Source organism: Trematomus bernacchii, unplaced genomic scaffold (assembly GCF_902827165.1).
Source record: "Trematomus bernacchii unplaced genomic scaffold, fTreBer1.1, whole genome shotgun sequence".
Taxonomy (NCBI): domain Eukaryota; kingdom Metazoa; phylum Chordata; class Actinopteri; order Perciformes; family Nototheniidae; genus Trematomus; species Trematomus bernacchii.
The window spans coordinates 14302473-14321571 of record NW_022987973.1 but is presented as its reverse complement, the minus strand read 5'-3'; the positions used below and the strand labels follow the sequence as shown (position 1 = coordinate 14321571).

The following is a 19099-nucleotide window of genomic DNA, read 5'->3' as shown; positions in this document are numbered from 1 at the left end:
ACCTGAGCATGATCCTCTCCCTCAATGAAACACCAAATTAGGACATTGCGCTGTGACATGGTGACTGTGAATCCAGCCTGTGACAGGGAAGAATAATCAAGTCCAGTGAACGCAGAAACTATGTGTTGTGTACACACTCAATAGGATTAAGACTCTAAACATAACCAAAGTACAAAGATACACGAGGAACCACTTTCACTATATACGTGGAAATAAAATGCACACTAATTGGACTTCCCTTTTTATTGATTTTTTTATTACTTTTATTTTTTAAAGAGAAATGTCCGGGGCAATGTGTTTAAGCTAGCCTGTCAAATAAATGTCCTGAGAGCTGCTTGAAAACTGCATACACAACAACAAGCAAAATAGACACAGTTAGACATTGCGTAATGCAACACTAAATTACAAATTCAATCTCTAACACATTGATTTATATTCACTGTTGTTTTTTTACACTGAGTACACCTGAGTCTCGGCTCTATAAACATCCTGTAACCAGTGGACAAATAACATTTAAAATACATCTCTGAAGAAAGAGTTAAAAGTTATCATCACAGCATCAAACATTTAGAAAGATTGTGCACATACGGTGCGATCTATTTTACATCAATATTCAGAAGAATCTACTCCAATGTAAAAAGATACCCCATATTAGATGACAAAGAGCAAAAGTGCCAATAACTGTGAATTTACTTTATTAAAAGTACCTTATACTACAGGGGCCTTATTCTGCCTTTTCTAAAGACTTATACTAGTTTCTACTTCATCATTGTGTGTAATTTCCCTTCCCTAAACATTGTCCATGTAGCTTCATATCTTCATGTCTCAACTTCTGCTCCTCTGTCAAGATTGGTAAACTTGTATGAAACCAATGATTATGAGAAACCACCGCTTTACTGTGACTCTGAGTTCTTCTGTTGCCTAGGCTACACACGGCTGGTCCACAGTGTTCTCATGACAGCGGGACATGACTAAAGCCTGCGAACATTATCCACATATATTAATGGTATTATTGGATTATTTGGTAAACTGAAATCACAAAAAAAAAAGTATGTCTCTCACATAAACAAAGTCACACACTTATAAACAAAGATTTACACACAATCCTCCTGATACACTTTTCTGCCATTGATCATGCTCAGACTGGCCATGGAGTGCCGTGAGCTGCGGACGGACGTCACATGTGTGTTGTAACGACTCGGGCTCTGTGAGGAGCGTTTAAAGATCACGCGACAGCAACAACACAGCTGCTGGTTGAACTGCTTCTGGAAAGTCTCGCTCAGCAGGTAAAGGGCGAAGGGGTTGAGGCAGGAGTTGGTGAACGCCAGGATACGAGCTACAACGCTGCATACAAAGTGAAGAAGGGAAGTGTCCACCTGGCAGGGGAGAGAGACAGGGTGGAGAAAATGTTTTACTATAAGATGGAGAGACAGATAGAATGTGAATAAGTAGCCTAAGGGATGTAACCGAGCACAACTACAGCATTTAGATATGAATGCACTCTGGTATAGACAGAATCTGAAATGTTCACTCAATGAGCACCTATATAAAGCCTTTTTATTCAATCGCTATCTTAATTTTCATCAGACACTCCAACCCTACTTGAAATGTACTTAGACCTCTTCACATTATCAACAACCCCGCCAGATTTAATGGAATCATGCCCATTAAACTCTGTTAAAGCCTTCAATCCCTTTATCAACCTGAAAGACTTACACAGCTAATAAATTATACATTCATTTAGGGATGTGGTTTAAAATATAACGTTTTTTTTTTTTAAGTATGACGAATGCAAGTGTGTAGTAACAGATTGAAACAAATAAACATGCTCCATAGCAAAGGGCTATCTGTGTACCTGTGAGTAGTGATAGGAGCGGTATAAATAGATGATATGACAGGGAAGCCAGCACACTGCAAAGAGACCAACAAACACCAGCACTGTCTTCGCCAAACGCTTTCTTGATTCAACCTGTTGGTTGTAGAAAAAGTCAAAATCAGAAAAAAAATGCTGTTGTGCAATAAACAGTATTGTTAAATAGACATTTAAAAAATCATACTTTTAGTCTGTTTCAGTCAGTTGTGAAGAAATATTCATATATTACTAAAGAAAAGATGACAAAACAACAAGTCCTGCATTTCAAATTCAAAACAAACATACTAATTGTAAAGTATAGCGAGTCTTTTACTCCTGCCTAGAAGAATTGTTTTTTAACCAGAATCAAGACAATGTTGGGTCTTAATTACAATAATATATACAGCCTTTTTCCACCAGGCTGTCAGGAGGCTGAACACTCTCCCCTCCCTCCCCCTCTCCCCCCTCTCCTCCCTGCCCCCACTGGACTATAACTCCCCCACACACTCAGACATCAAATCCAGCACCAGACACTTGTAACACTGCTATGGACAATCTGGCAATAATGCACATTCTATGGACAATCTGCACTAATGTATTCTCATAATATTAAAGTGACTGTTATTTTGTACATATTGATTGTTGTGTTTTTATTAGGTCTTAATGTGTGCACATGTACAAATGCGTCTTTGACCATGTGTATATATATATATACATATTTTTATATATGTTTGTTTTTATATTCGGGATTGTGGGAAATGGTGTTTCGATCTCTCTGTCTGTGCACACAAACTGGAAGATAAAGTTGACTTTGACTTTTGACTTTGGGGTGGGGAACCTTTTTCCTCTCAAGGGCCATTTCAATTTTTTCAACATCCTCCGAGGGCCATACAAATTATTGACCTCTGCTTAAAAATACTAAAATCACAACCCATTCATTTCGCCTTTCTTTCATGCTGTGCAAAGAAAAAGCAACCTCTTAATCCAGATATCTTACCATGACTCGCGTATGCATTCACGTGCACGGTTGTGGCACCAAAACAGAAAGATATGGACACAAGATGTGTGCAATTTAGTTTAACATGATTTAAGTTGGGGGGGGACCTAACCTCCTTTAGGGGGGTCCGGGGGCATGCTCCCCCGGGAAGATTTTTTTTTAAATGTTGAAGTTAAAAGCATCAATCTGGTGCACTTTGAGAGCAACATTAGGAGATCTATGGATACATCTCTCAACACCCATATGAAACAGAACTGTAAGCAGATTTATTTTTCTTTATGGATATTTTACAAATCACTCCCCTTTCAAACTGTATTCTTGTTTATTAATAACAACTTTTTTTTACTGTCATATAGTATGTTATACCTGTTTACTTTATTCTCTTATTTTTTTATAACTATAATGATCATATAAAGATGTGCCTTTACCTCACTGGTTGTAGAAAAAGCTTCTTATATTCGTTAGCATAGCTAGCTAACCAGATGCTAATAACAACAAAGTTATTGACTGTATGATCAGTATGACAGATGAACAGATCGCCACTGGGCTTTCAACTAAAGACACAGCCACGCAAAAACTGCGGCATGTGTACGGCTCCTTACGGCCCGTCCACACGGCGGCGTGCGTTGAAGCTTCAACGCTTCTGCCCATTCACTTTGAATGGGGTGACGCCACACTTTGCCGAACTGCATTGTGGGAGCGTCGCTTCGCTTTGCTCGCGTTGCTCGCTTCAAAAGTTGAGCAATGTTCAACTTTTGAAGCTTCGGCGGAAGCGTCAGCCAATCAAATCATATGCCAGTACAAGCTCTAGCCAATCAAACCGCGTGCTTGTGTGTCTGGGGCGGGAGATTCATGTGATTGGTTGTTGGTCGAGCTTCAGACACGCCCGCCAGCAAGCTTCAACGCACACCGCCGTGTGGACACTGCGTTATGGGTACTGCAATTTCTGAAGTGCGTTCTGGTGCTCTCCGTCAGAACTGCACCCCTGTCAGACGAGACAAATACCACGTGATGACATGTTAGGCTCGTGTTGTGTTCAAAGACCCTGACCTTGGCCAGGAAAAACAGGCACTCGCTTGTTTAATTCTTTTGTGGTCTAGATTTCTTAAATGTTTTTCTTTTTTGCGTGTGTTTATAAATTACCTCGAGGGCCGTATCAAATGGTCTCGCGGGCCGTATACGGCCCGGGGGCCGGAGGTTCCCCACCCCTGATATATATATATAATATATATACATACGTATAATAAAATGTGGGAAATTAAATAATGAAACATTTGGCATGACCTCAGGAAATGAAATTGGCTACGGCCCTGATAATAACAGTATGAACTGGCCTGTCGTCTTGCATGCACGTTCCCCTCCACAGGAATATTTGAGGCGCTCCTCATCAGGCTCCGGGCAATGAAGGTGTAGTACACAGATATGACCAGCAGAGGACTGACGTAGAAAATTAAGAAGGAGGCCATGGAGTGGATCTTAGGGTGCAGTTCTCCAGCATGGGGATAAGGGGCACAGGTGACAAAGCTCTCATTGGTGGAGGTGACGTTGAAGGTGATGAGGTCGGAGTAGACGGCCTCTGGGATCGCCAGGACGAGTGAGAAGAGCCAGATGAGCGCCGCTCGCAGCACGATGCTGGTAGTGGTGTTTGAGGTTTGGATGTCCAGAGGCCTCACGATGGCCCTGTACCTGATAATTGATAGATAGACACAGTTTTTATTAGTTAGTTCATTACCATTGGAAGCGACGTTGACCTTATCATCCTTTTTAAGACAGCAACTGTTAGAATGATACCATCAAAAGTTGGTACCTTTTCACAAAACATTTCATTAAAAATAAAAATGTATGCTTATTAAGTTCGGCTGACTGTGTTCAACACTTAGACCAGCAAGAACACACATATTGGCCACTTGTGGGCAGCAAAATCAAGTTGAAAACAAATCGTTAACATACTATTCATTATATTACACACCTTGTTGAAGTCCTCAAATCTGAGTAGATGATTAATTCCCTGAATGAATGACACACTTTGCAATTGACACATTTTAATCTCTGAACACAGCACTATTAGTTCAAGCAGAGGCAAACAAATTATTTTTATTTTGTTTTAAATTCATTTAAAATCAATATTTTGTGTCTAAATATTGATCGATTTTGAAAGTAGCTGTCTTATAAGCTTACGAAGGGGTCCTGCTCATTCTGTTCAGGTTCATTTCACGTTTTTGCCCAGCTCTGTACATTATTGCTTCTTTGATGATATGGTGAATATTTTAACACTAGAACCGCCAACGGGTACATTTTACCCGCAGCTGTTTTTTGATTTTATGTAACTTTTTTCAAAAAATATTCAAGTCTCCCAGTCCTTTTCCTGAAAGTGTGTTATGTAGCACCCTGTAGGCATGGCCGCTTTATATACTGTGTGCCTGCGCGCGCATTCAGGTAGGCTCACCCTGATTGGCCGGTTACGTTTATGCAACTCAGTATGTGAATGCTCGCATAGCATGGTTAAGGGTAGTACCCATAGAGTCCAGTGCTTATATACAGGGTTACAATATGTAACCCACCTTTATAACAAAGAGAGGATAGTAGAGTTGAAATTATTTTGGTAAGAATTCATATTACATTCTCAAGTTCAGAAGTTTAAATGTTACTGTTTTAATAAAGACTTAACTTAAACAATTCTGCAATTTTACAAAACACAATGCACAATTAACAAGTTGTTAAATAATAATGAATTAACTTTGGTCCAGGTGTTCTGCAACTCTTTTCCCATAAGGAATGGGGTCAGATTGGAGCAGTCATCCAAGCAAAAGTCAGTTAAAGCCAACAGGATAGTATTGTCAAATGTAATTTTAAGATTAAACACCAGCCAAATTAAACATTTATTTAGCAATCTGGCAACCCAAACGTTCTTGAGGTCATGAAACTAATCTATTAAGCATTATGCGTGAAAGCATTACCCTTGTGAACATGGGGAAGTAATATAGAAAATGAAGAGCAATGAAAATAAGCCTTACCTTAAAGGGGACCTATCATGCAAAATGCACTTTTGTACGTCTTTTATACATGAATATGTGTCCCCGGTGTTCCAGGGAACTCACCAAGTGTCAGAAAACACAACCCTCTCTATTTTCCTCCATACCCAAATCTCTAAAAAAGGGGCTGCAACGGATCTGATAAAAACTGATCCAGATTTGAACACTGTCCTGACGTCAGGACGGTGGCGCTACGGCTATTGGGCCAACTCCACCAATCAGGAGGAGACAGCCACGGCCATTGCCGTTCGAAAGCGCTGGAGACGCTGCTGTAGTACATATGCCAGGCCTGTAAGTGGCGCTGTAGTCTGCCACAAAAGCAGCGAAGAAGACTTCCCGCCCATAGTTACCATGGTTACCCTTCAGTTTATTCTCCGCTGTGGCTTTTTTTCTCCCTCCCCGAGGCAAGCGTTTGCGTTTACAGATAGTGAAAACTACCCTTGGATGATGGGTTAGTAGACTAAAAGCTTTAGAAATCCAAAGTACAACATATAATAAGTACCCTGTATCAAGATTGATGCAAAACAAGTGACATTTGACCTTTTTAGAGAGGTTTAGCCAAAACCACCCCACCTCTGAGGTGATTTGGGTGAAAATGTTTTTTTTTCCATATCTCTGGCCCCCCTTGCTCGATTTTGATGGTTGACACCTCTTTCTGACCGTTAGAGCCAATAGAATCGAAGGGTGAGGCTCACACACACACACATTGTGAAGAGAAAAGGTGGGGGCTGCGCGCATGTAAATGTAAAGCAGAGTGGAGCTACATTCTAGCTCTGGCATTTGGAAACAAAAAAGCAGTTTTATTGCTTATGGATTATCAGAAATAATTTCAAAGAGGGCACAGATACATTGGATGAACCTATGGATTAACTGCAGCATCGTTTTTTTATCGTTTTAATGCCATTGAAGACCAGTTTTGACCAAGGTAAGCCATGTTAGCGTTTCTAGCTACTTAGCTCCACATGTTATGATGTACGCTTTCGTTTATAGCGTCGCAAATGTTTATCACTGAGTGTTGAGGTGGGCACCACTAGATTCAGTGTCTCCAGGACACCAAAAACGAGTGGTTGGCTGTGCATCTAGGATAAGTAATAAGGGAGTTATTGTGAGTTTAAGTGCCGTTTTAGGTTAAATTCTTTCGCTCGTGGATAATTCAGAGGCTGAGTGCTAGCATTGTGGGGTTTTTTTGGATTTTTTTTTTAAAAAGATCAGTTAGCTGAGTTTCTTCCCGTTACATGGATATAAAACATTCATAGTTTTATTAAATATTAAGATTCCTTAGACGTTGTTTCCTGCAAATGACGCGTTTATCCGCCCGGTACCGGGCGGATGGTGCGTAACAGGTTAAAACAAATGAATAACGACTCTATATAATAAAACACGGAGGACGGAGATCTCTTTTTCTCCCGCTCTTCTGACAGCCCAGCAGCTGATCAGAGCACGTCTCCCCTCTCCTGCAGGGGGGCGTGGTCAGCAGAATCAGACCCGTAGACAGCAAACAGCGAAATGAGGCATGGCTAAAATGCATGATCTGTTTGGTATTTTGAAAACAGAAACGTATAAATATACCTTATATAGGTATGGCCCTACAATATATCATTTAAATATAGCATGATAGGTCCACTTTAAAGATAACATCAACCTGCTGTTATGAATAATTGGAGGAAGTGATGTGTATTAAAACTGTTGAAAATGTGTATCCGCGGTGAAAGGAAGGGAAGGAAATTGAGTACTTTTTTTTTCTTTGCCCACTTAACCTCCACAGAATACTTCATTACATCTCCTGTCTATTTTCCAAGAGTCAAAACAAACTTGAATACACCACTTCAGTCAAGGATAATATAAGAGCTGTGCTTCATTTAAAGGGGACCTATCATGCAAAATGCACTTTTGTACGTCTTTTATACATGAATATGTGTCCCTGGTGTTCCAGGGAACTCACCAACAAAAACCCTCTCTATTTTCCTCCATACCCAAATCTTTATAAAGGGGGCTGCAACGGATCTGATGAAAACTGATCCAGATTTGAACACTGTCCTGACGTCAGGAAAGTGGCGCTACGGCTATTGGACCAACTCTCCATGTGGGGTTGGGCCACGGCCGGCCATTGCCGCTCGAAAGCGCTGGAGACACTGTAGTACATATGCCAGGCCTGTAAGTGGCGCTGTAGTCTGCCACAAAAGCAGCGAAGAAGACTTCCCGCGCATGGTTGCTATGGTTACCCTTCTGTTTATTCTCCGCTGTGGCTTTTTTTTCTCCCTCCCCGAGGCAAGCGTTTGCTCCTGCTGCTGTAATTCAATGCAATCCCTCCCCGTCAAGGCAAGCACTGTAATTCTCTCCGGTTAGTCCACCAGCAGATGACAAACACCCACCTCTCCGCCTCTTCCAAAGAACGAGGGGACCCTGCGGCAGAGTTTCAGGTAGGTTTTCTTTCGCCGGTCAAGATGTCCGTTAAAGTTTAAATCTTCCGGACAAAATTAGAAAAGTGCCGGTCAAAGGTCTTCTTTGTTATTTATTGAGCTTTAAAACAAATGAATAACGACTCTATAGGCCTATAATAATATAATAAAACACGGAGGACGGAGATCTTTTTTTCTCCCCCTCTTGTGACTTGATCAGAGCACGGCTCCCCTCTCCTGCAGGGGGGCGTGGTCAGCTGCAGCTCACAGAATCAGCCCCGTGCAAAAACAGTGCTGGAGAACAGCAAATAGAGCGAAATGAGGCATGGCTAAAATGCATGATCTGTTTGGTATTTTGAAAACAGAAACGTATAAATATACCTTATATAGGTATGGCCCTACAATATATCATTTAAATATAGCATGATAGGTGTCCTTTAAGTCTGCACAACCGCACTATTGATATTTTTGAAGGTCGAACACTGTAATTCGCAGCCCTTATAATCAGAATTGTAATGTGTTAGTGAAGATCCATCAACACTCATCTCTCCAGCAGCCATGTTGAGCACCTTGCAATGCAGAATGCAATTTAAACTATTGATAATTGATTATACAAAGAGAATCTTGTCCAACCAAATATGAAGTTGAACCTTACACTGGAAAAAATGCTGCTCCAAAAACAAGTTAAACAATAAAGAAAACAAGCCGTTTTCACTTGAAATAAGTACAAAAATCTGCTAATAGATCAAGTGAAAATTAGCTTGGTAAGATTCCTTGAAATAAGATGGGATATTTAGATAAATCAGATCTTGTAATTAGCTGGGAGAACTAATTTTGAACTATATTTGACCAGAATCAGGAAATGTTGTCAATATAAGCCGCAAATGCTCAAAAGTTTTCTATTTTCTGATGTTAGTTGGTGATTTTCTAATAAATATGTAAACAAATATGTGTTTCATCTGAGATACAACTCAAAATAAGATTGTTTGACTTAACAAGATGATGCATGTATTGTCTAAAAACAAGACCTGATATTTCACTGCAGTGTTACTTCTGAAGTTATTATGTCTTATATCAGGTGTAAAGACATATTCTGATAGATATTAGACAAATATACCTGGCAAGATTTCGAGTTTTTGTAGTGTAGACCTGTAGCTCATTTCCTCTACACATACTCCCAGGTCAGATAGGTTGTAGCCTATAAGACATACTGTGACAAATCTATAGCGAGGTTTCTCTCTTTGGATCAGAGGCTGCAAATTAGGCAAGTTGTTTAGGCTAGTTGGGCAAATAAATGCATTACAACGGCCCAAAACACTTCCATTACCAAAAACGCGCTGCATTTAAAAAAATAATGCAAATATAAAGACACAAATGTGACAAAACACATTAAGAAACATCTTCACCAACTTCACAACACATGCATGAACTAAATGCTGCAAATTAAAAAATGCTGCAAATAAAAAAGATGCAACAAAAAAACGCTGTAAGAAAAACAAACAGAGAGCGATACACAGTGCTTTTTGACGTTCGGGATTATAAAACTGGTCAACTGTCACTGTTGGAAAGGGTAGTCTGTTTTATCATTGTAAGTGTTTTGTGATTATATTTGAAATGACTGGGTGGGCTAGGTTAGCTAGCTATCGTACAGCAGATCTGCAATAATATCAGAAGGAATTATGCGATTACATTGTTACATTAAGCCAGTCAAATGTATAATTTAGGTACATTTCCAGTGACAGTTGGCCAACTTTATAATCCCCAGATCCAGGTGTGTGCATCTATTAAGTGTCCACTGGTTCCGTTGTGTTTTGAGCTTCTTACTAAAATAATGGAAGTGTTTTGGGCCATTGTAGTGCGTTTGCCCCTGACAGCCACCGTACTCAGCACTCTGAATGTGGGCTACCACTGTGGGGTTCATTTTGAGCATAAATGAAAACACAAATAAATGTAGGATCGCACACCATCAAAAAAACTGCTTAGTAAATGTGTTATCATTCCAATATGTATATCAAAGAACAACAATCTAAAATGCTAAAGAAATGGGACTTGAATCTGGGTGAATCTTATGGATTGTTGATTTTCTCAGCTGTAAAGTCCATCAGATATGAGTAGGTATCTCTGTCAAAATGACTACATGTGCAGGCTTCCTCCATGGATTTACTTTATCACCTTTATTGTTTATTGTATACACCAACTCTTGCATAAGCAGGTTCGCTAGGCCCTTTATGAAGTAAAGACAGATGATACTGTCTTGGGGAGCCACCTGGAGCAGAAACAGATCTGACTACTTCCTAAATTGGAGTGAGTCAAACATAACATAACCCTATTACCTTTAGAACAATTGAACATTAATTTTAAAAGATGCAATTGTCTTGTACTTTTATCAGCGAGGAGCAAAAACCATTTAGAATGATCTCACTAACAGAAGACACAACAAAGATTATGATTTTTAAAGAAATAATTATCCTTAAAGGACCATATGCTTCAAATGTTTTACTGTCTTGTAATGAAAGGGTTTTACCTTCTGCATCCTGATGGCTTTTTAATGCTTCTGAGGAACAGAAAAGAATGCCAGCTAAACAGTGAATAGTGACATGAAGCCAATTATTTTGAGACTTCTCTATGAATAATCCATTTGATTGAGACATTAGTATTGCACACTGCTCGAGGACAAAGTCAGTGACAGCTCAACTATATTCTGTCACAGTCTGCTTTCTCACTCACCTATTTTCTGCATTAACATTCCTTAGTCACCTGGTAGCCACACCCTGTCTCTCTCTCTCACTCTGTTACATCCATCAGCTCCAGTAGTATATAGGCCCACTTCACTCTCACCTCAGTGCCAGATCGTACTTTGCAGCATGCCAGTCTTTCCAGCGTTACTCACCAGATTGCTCTCCCGGTTCCGACCCTGCCTGTCCCTGACCTGCCTGCCTCGCCTGATTCCTGACCCTGCCTGTACCCGGACTATTCTGCCACGCCTGCTCCCTGACCCGGTCTGCACCTGCGACTCCCGTCTTGCCTTCTCCTGGAACTCTCGCCTGTCCCCGACCAGCCCTTTGCCTACTATCTGCCTTTTCGTCTCCTACCAGTTATTGCCTTCAATAAAGCTGGTTACTGACTATCCCTGGTTTCCCCGTGTGTTGCATTTTGGTCCTCAGCTCGTTTGTGACAGAACGATCTGGCCAGAAATGGACCAAGCAAACACCGGGTCTCCTAGAGAACGCTTTGAGAGGGTTGAGGAAGCCATCCAAAGACAGGAGGTCACGATAGCTACCTTAGCTACCGAGACCCACCGGGCAACCTCAACCCAGGAAGAAGCGCTGGCTTACCTGACCTTCCAGATGCAGCAGATGGCCGCCACCGTACAACAGCTAGCCGCTAGCATGGCTGCTACTGTCCCTCCGCCCGCAGCTCCGATGGTCCCTCCAGCCTCTGGACCGACTGGATACGCTCCGGAGACTCGTGTGGGAACTCCGGAACGCTACGCTGGTGAGCCTGAGGGATGCAGTCCTTTTCTCACAAACTGTTCCATATTGTTTTCACTGCAGCCACACACCTTTGCCTCCGAGGCGGCTCGCGTAGCTTTCACCGTTAATCATTTGACGGGGAAAGCCCGTTTATGGGGTACTGCAGAGTGGGAGCAGCGGACTCCAGCCTGCGCCTCTTTTGTTGCATTTTCCGCGGAGATGCGGAAGGTGTTCGGTTCCGTTCGTCTGGGTCCCGATGCTGCCGGAGGTCTGCTGAGCTTGAGCCAGGGTTCCGGCACGGTGGTGAATTACGCTATTGACTTCCGCACCAGCAGCCGCCGCAGTAGCTGGAACGAGCCGGCGCAATGTGACGCATATCTGAGAGGATTAGCGGATTATATGAGAGATGAGCTGGTTTCCTATGATCTCCCTGCTTCCTTGGATGGGTTGATCGAGCTCACCTCTCGGATTGACAGACGAATTCAGACACGGAGAGGAGAGCAACAGACGCGAGCGGCGGCCCGCCGCTCGCGACCACAACTTCCGATTTCCGGGAGATTTCAACTTCCGGTTTCGGCGGAGAATTCCCATCCCTACTCTGACTCACGGTACGGGGAGGTCGAGCCCATGCAAGTGGGTCGTACCAGTCTTAGCTCTGAGGAGAGGGAATTACGTCGAAGAGGTAATTTATGCCTTTACTGTGGTCAGGCTGGACATTTTGTTTCCCGTTGTCCGGGAAAAGGCAGAGCCCATCAGTAATGGGGAGTATACTGGTGGGACGAACCTCTGAGCTGATCCCCAATGGAAGACCTTTGTGCCATGCTCGACTTCTCCTGGCAGGCAAATCTCAGGCTCTGGCTGTGTTTATCGACTCCGGATCAGATATCAGCATCATTGATGAGGAGCTCGCACTACAGCTGGGCATTCAACAGGTTCAGTTGCCTCAGCCGGTACCAGCTAATGCTTTGGATGGTCACCTGCTGGGAACGGTGACTCACCAGACGACACCGGTCCATATGCTCATGTCGGGGAACCACCATGAGACAATCCAGTTTCATGTGCTACGGTCTCCCAAGATTCCTCTGATTTTGGGTTATCCATGGCTCCCCCGTCATAACCCGAACATTGACTGGTCAACTGGGTCCATCCTAGGTTGGAGTTCTTCCTGTCATCAGGTTTGCCTCAAGCAGGCCGCCGCACCTCAACTATCTGTGGATATGAACCTGGTTCCGGATGTCACAGGGGTTCCGCCGGAGTATTTGGACTTTAAGGAGGTTTTTAGCAAGACTAAGGCGACATCTCTCCCACCTCATCGGCCCTATGACTGTGCCATTGAGCTACATCCAGGCGCAGTCCCACCCAAGGGGCGGTTGTACTCGCTTTCGGCACCGGAGAGGAAATCGATGGAGACGTACGTCAATGGCTCTCTGGCTGCGGGAATTATTCGTCCTTCCACGTCACCCGCAGGAGCAGGGGTTTTTTTTGTGGCGAAGAAGGATAAGACCCTGAGACCCTGCATTGACTATCGGGGTCTGAATGACGTCACGGTAAAGAATCGTTATCCCCTGCCACTCATCTCGTCAGCGTTCGAGTTACTACAGGGAGCAACAATCTTTACTAAGCTGGATCTACGAAACGCGTATCACCTGGTACGAATCCGTGAGGGGGATGAATGGAAGACCGCCTTCAACACCTCGTCGGGACATTACGAGTACCTAGTGATGCCATTTGGACTTACCAACGCCCCTGCAGTTTTCCAAGCGTTGGTGAACGACGTACTCCGGGACATGTTGGATCGTTATGTTTTTGTTTATTTGGACGACATTTTGATTTTTTCAAAGACCCTCAAGGAACACATCCACCACGTCCAGACAGTCCTCCAGAGACTTTTGGAGAACTCACTTTTCGTCAAGACGGAGAAGTGCGAGTTTCACACTTCTTCGGTCGCCTTTCTTGGCTACATCGTGGGTCAAGGAAGTGTGGAGATGGATCCCTCCAAAGTTTCAGCGGTTACCTCGTGGCGGGTTCCTGATTCCCGGAAGGAGCTGCAGCGGTTCCTAGGATTCGCTAACTTTTACAGACGGTTCATCCGTGGCTACAGTACCGTGGCCGCCCCGCTCACCGCCCTGACCTCGTCCAAGGTAACGTTCAGATGGTCCCCTGCAGCCGAGGAGGCTTTTCAGGACCTCAAGCGCCGGTTTACGTCGGCTCCTATCCTGCAGGTACCAGACCCTGCTGGTCAGTTGGTGGTGGAGGTGGATGCTTCTGACGTAGGGGTGGGGGCCATCCTGTCGCAACGTTCTGGTGAGAACCAGAAGCTCCACCCCTGTGCTTTCTTTTCGAGGAGATTGAGTCCGGCGGAGAGAAACTACGACGTGGGGAACCGGGAGCTTCTAGCAGTCAAGTTGGTGTTGGAGGAGTGGCGACACTGGCTTGAGGGGACAGAACTACCATTTCAGGTTTGGACCGACCATAAGAACCTGGAATATATCAGGTCGGCACAGAGACTGAATTCCCGGCAAGCCAGGTGGTCGTTATTTTTCACCCGGTTTAATTTTTTCCTCTCCTACCGCCCGGGCTCCCGCAACGTGAAGGCCGACGCTCTGTCCCGGCAGTTCGGGAGGGAGGGAGATACCCGCGGCATCCCGGACACTATTCTTCCTGCTCCTCGAGTGATCGGCGTCCTCGCTTGGGAGATTGAGGAGAGGGTTAAGACCGCTTTGGTGGACCAACCCGTTCCTAGTTCTTGTCCTCTTAACCGTTTGTTTGTGCCTCAGGTTTTGAGGGCTGAGGTGCTTCAGTGGGCTCACAGCTCCAGACTTTCCTGCCACCCTGGGATTCAACGTACCAGAGGGATGGTCCTGCAACGGTTCTGGTGGGCTACGCTGGAGGCTGACACCCGGGAGTTTGTGAACGCCTGTCCTGTGTGCAATCGGCACAAACCCTCTCACCAAGCGCCAGCTGGCCTCCTTCATCCTTTACCGGTCCCACGTCGCCCGTGGTCACACATTTCTTTGGACTTTGTGACTGGTCTTCCACCGTCCCACGGACATACTGCCATCTTGACGGTGGTGGATCGGTTCAGCAAGATGGCTCATTTTGTACCCCTGCCTAAGATCCCGTCAGCTAAGGAGACGGCAGAACTTATGCTTCTCCACGTTTTCCGCCTTCACGGACTGGCAACTGATGTGGTTTCCGACCGGGGGCCCCAGTTCACCTCTGTGTTTTGGAGGGAGTTTTGTGAACTGATCGGGGCGACGGTCAGTCTCACCTCCGGTTTTCATCCACAGGCCAATGGTCAGACTGAACGGAAGAATCAGGAGATGGAGACCACTCTCCGCTGCATGGCTTCCGATCATCCTACGACCTGGTCTAAACAACTCCTGTGGGTGGAGTATGCCCACAACACCCTCATCAGTTCCGCTACTGGTCTTTCCCCTTTTCAGTGTGCATACGGTTTTCAACCCCCTTTGTTCTCTGCATTGGAGAAGGAGGTTACCTGTCCGTCTGTCCAGGCCTTCATCAGACGTTGTCGGAGGACTTGGAGGGAGGCTCGAACAACTCTGCTTCAGTCTGCTAACCGGTACGCCACATCAGCGAACCGCCGACGCACCAAGGCACCTGTGTATCAGCTAGGCCAGAAGGTGTGGCTTTCCACTCAGAACATTCCCCTTCGGGTGGAGTCTAAAAAGTTAGCGCCCAGGTTTATTGGACCCTTTGAGATTGTCAAGGTCATTAACCCTGCAGCAGTTCGACTGAGTTTGCCCCGGAACATGAAGATCCATCCCACTTTCCACGTGTCTAGGATTAAACCTGTCCGGGAGAGTTCTATGATTCCCGCCGCTCCCCCACCACCACCCCCTAGGATTTCATTTCATTTCAAACCTTTATTTATCCAGGTTATATCCCATTGAGATCATTGATCTCTTTTTCAAGGGAGACCTGCTCAATGGGGGCCCTACCTACACCCTTCGTCGTATACTTCGTTCCCGACGCAGAGGAAGAGGGGTTCAATATTTGGTGGACAGGGAGGGCTATGGTCCTGAGGAGAGGCAGTGGATTCCTGCTCGTCACATCCTCAACCCTCAACTCATCCGAGACTTCCACCTGCGCTACCCGGAGCAGCCTTCTAGGACCCACGCTCAACCAGGCGTTAAGCCGGGGGGTACTCGTCGGCTGCGGACCGGGGGCTTCATCGAGGAGGAGGGGGAGGCGTCTTCAGTCGAGGAGGACGAGGATTTCCAGGAGGGGGAGGCCGAGAGAGCATTCTCAGATGAGTATTAACCCTTCCCATACCCCCACCTTCCACCCGGTGTCTGTAGGATTTTTGTTGATTTTTTATTTTTTTCTCGTAGGTTTGTCTTGGACGTCGGGAGCCGTCCATTAAGGGGGGGGTTCTGTCACAGTCTGCTTTCTCACTCACCTATTTTCTGCATTAACATTCCTTAGTCACCTGGTAGCCACACCCTGTCTCTCTCTCTCACTCTGTTACACCCATCAGCTCCAGTAGTATATAGGCCCACTTCACTCTCACCTCAGTGCCAGATCGTACTTTGCAGCATGCCAGTCTTTCCAGCGTTACTCACCAGATTGCTCTCCCGGTTCCGACCCTGCCTGTCCCTGACCTGCCTGCCTCGCCTGATTCCTGACCCTGCCTGTACCCGGACTATTCTGCCACGCCTGCTCCCTGACCCGGTCTGCACCTGCGACTCCCGTCTTGCCTTCTCCTGGAACTCTCGCCTGTCCCCGACCAGCCCTTTGCCTACTATCTGCCTTTTCGTCTCCTACCAGTTATTGCCTTCAATAAAGCTGGTTACTGACTATCCCTGGTTTCCCCGTGTGTTGCATTTTGGTCCTCAGCTCGTTTGTGACATATTCTGACTTTGATATGATAATTTTTTTCTAATTTCCTGCGTACACACAGTTATTCGTTTGATAAACCAAGAAATGACTGGGGTTAATAAAGATGTTCCTGCTACTAAGAAATAACGAAGTGGCCAAAGATCAGAAATAATGAGAGGAAGAACTGACACATGCAACACACACACACACACACACACACACACACACACACACACACACACACACACACACACACACACACACCTATTATGTATTTTTCCGTTTCTTCTCTCGTGTTTCAAACGGATTTTCATTTATTTAAATTAAAGCATTTTGAAACATAGACTTTTAAACATTATAGGCCTACCCAATTAAAAATGTCCACTGACAGCTTACTGTTGATATTGCTCATTTCATTCAGAATATGACAGTGATTTATTGTTCCCCAGGCTAAACTATTATTGTCATAAGACAATATCAGTTTGAAATAAAAAATGTAGTACATTTATTTTATTAATGTATTACTTACACGTGTCAGCAGCATTTAACAGAAGCACTTCGTTGTCATGCATAGTACTCCTCGATCAATGCTTATTTGCTTCCCATCAGGGGCGGACTGGCCATTGGGAATACCGGGAGTTTTCCCGGTATTCCCAATTATTTTAGTCCCAGCCCCGTCACAGTAATAAAACATAAAGTTTGCACGCTCAATATGCCTTCATCTAGCTCTTAATAGACAAAACAAGAACACATTTGGATAATTTGGCTTACTTCAGGGCCATTATAAAGGGAGCAGACAAAAGGCTCAATAATAACAGAAAACAGTAGCCTACCTGTCAGCAGAGAGGGCGGTAAGAGTGAACACAGACACCCCGACCGAGGTGAGCTGAATGAAGGGGATGACCTTACAGCCCACTCTCCCGAACAGCCACTCCTCTGACAGGTAGCGGCTGGCATCCACCGGAGCGCAGGTCACCAGCAGTAAAACGTCCCCGAGCGCAAGGCTGGACATGAAGAGATTGGGCACATTTCGGACGGATTTGGCCGAGCAAAAGGTCTTGATGAGCGTGATGTTGCCGATAAGCCCCAACACGCTGATAACACCGTAAACTGAAGCGATGACCACGCCGGTGAACCACATCGTCCGTGCCGAGCTTTGGAGAGCAGTGACGCTGCGCGACGCATTAGTACAGATGGTCCAGGTCCATCTCCCCCCGCGACCACTCAACAGGTTTTCTCTAGTACAATATTTAACGCAAGGACACATGGACAGGTCCTTTGGGGTTTCAGAAAAGCAAAACGTCTGTGTGCTCGTTCTCTTCTGTGTTTAAACGTGGGGGTCGACTTGTTACCAAGTGCGCTCAAAGATTAACAACATGCGCCAATAAAGAACAATCAATATGTGTGTCTGTGCTATTGGATTTCAGAGAGGAAATAAGAAAATTATTAGAGTGCTTAAAAATTATATGGTATCAAATGTGTAAATGGGTTACAGTTTTTTGTTAAAAATACATACATGTTGTTAGATGTATCTTATAGTCCCATACTGTTTGTTTGTAATGATTTGTTTAAAAAGGTTCTGAACTTGCATCAAGATAAACATGTTTTTTGCTTTTGTCTTTGACCATTTTTAACTGGTTAACTTAGGAGTTGGATTGCTGTCTTTCACATCATTTATTTATATTTATTTAATATTGTCAAATACATCCATCCTTCTCTGAATTGAGAAAAGTGGTTGTCACATTTTAAGTTCCAAGGACAGTAAGGAGAGATAATGTCATGTCAAGGCTGAAAGGGATGAACATATAGTGTCTGACAAACAATGACCTGAAATCACATAATGTCTGCACCTTCAGATTGCAGTGCAGATATTTGACCAATCTGCAATTTAGTCTTTCAACCTTTTACATGCAGGAGACAGAAACAGTGTGAAAGTGCTGTTAAAATTGGAAAATTGATCTACCACACAAGTCTGAAGGAAATCCACAGGCAGGCTCCGTCAGGTACAGAACAAAGCAGGGCATCATTATGCGGTATACCTGCTGCTGAAGGTGATTATTATTCAGGCTAAAGTATAAGTCACTCTTTCTATCTCTAATACTTCATATCTACGGTTTTGTGTGCTTTTCAGTTTTTTGACGACAAGCTCGACGTCCAAACAGCCTTTTAACGATTTGTTTGTATTTTCCCCCTTGTTGTCTGAGTTATTGTAATCTGTCATTAGAAATGATCCTGGTAGGGATACATGTATTACCAATTGAAAAACAGTAAATTGTTATCACAGACTGAATACTTTTTCAGACTCAGGGCGTATCCTGCCTTATACCAACTGTGTGTTGCAATAGACTGCGGCCCTGAAGAGGATGGGTTTACAGTTGATGATCAAATGGACTGCTTTTATCAAAATAGATTTTGTGACAATACTAAGAGCCACACAATGCTCTGTAAAACAGCACCTCTAGCTAGCTATGCTTTGAGCTAAATGATAATGTCACTGTGTTGGA

General features: G+C 44.2%; 1 protein-coding gene across 1 annotated transcript; it reads right to left on the bottom strand.

Moving 5' to 3' along the window:
• Positions 1–1094: 1094 nt before the first annotated feature.
• Positions 1095–17803, bottom strand: grpr (gastrin-releasing peptide receptor). Its single transcript, XM_034116363.1, is given in 5 exon segments — positions 1095–1376; positions 1856–1969; positions 4184–4535; positions 17429–17782; positions 17784–17803. Coding segments are annotated over 5 exon segments (1122 nt in total).
• Positions 17804–19099: the final 1296 nt, after the last annotated feature.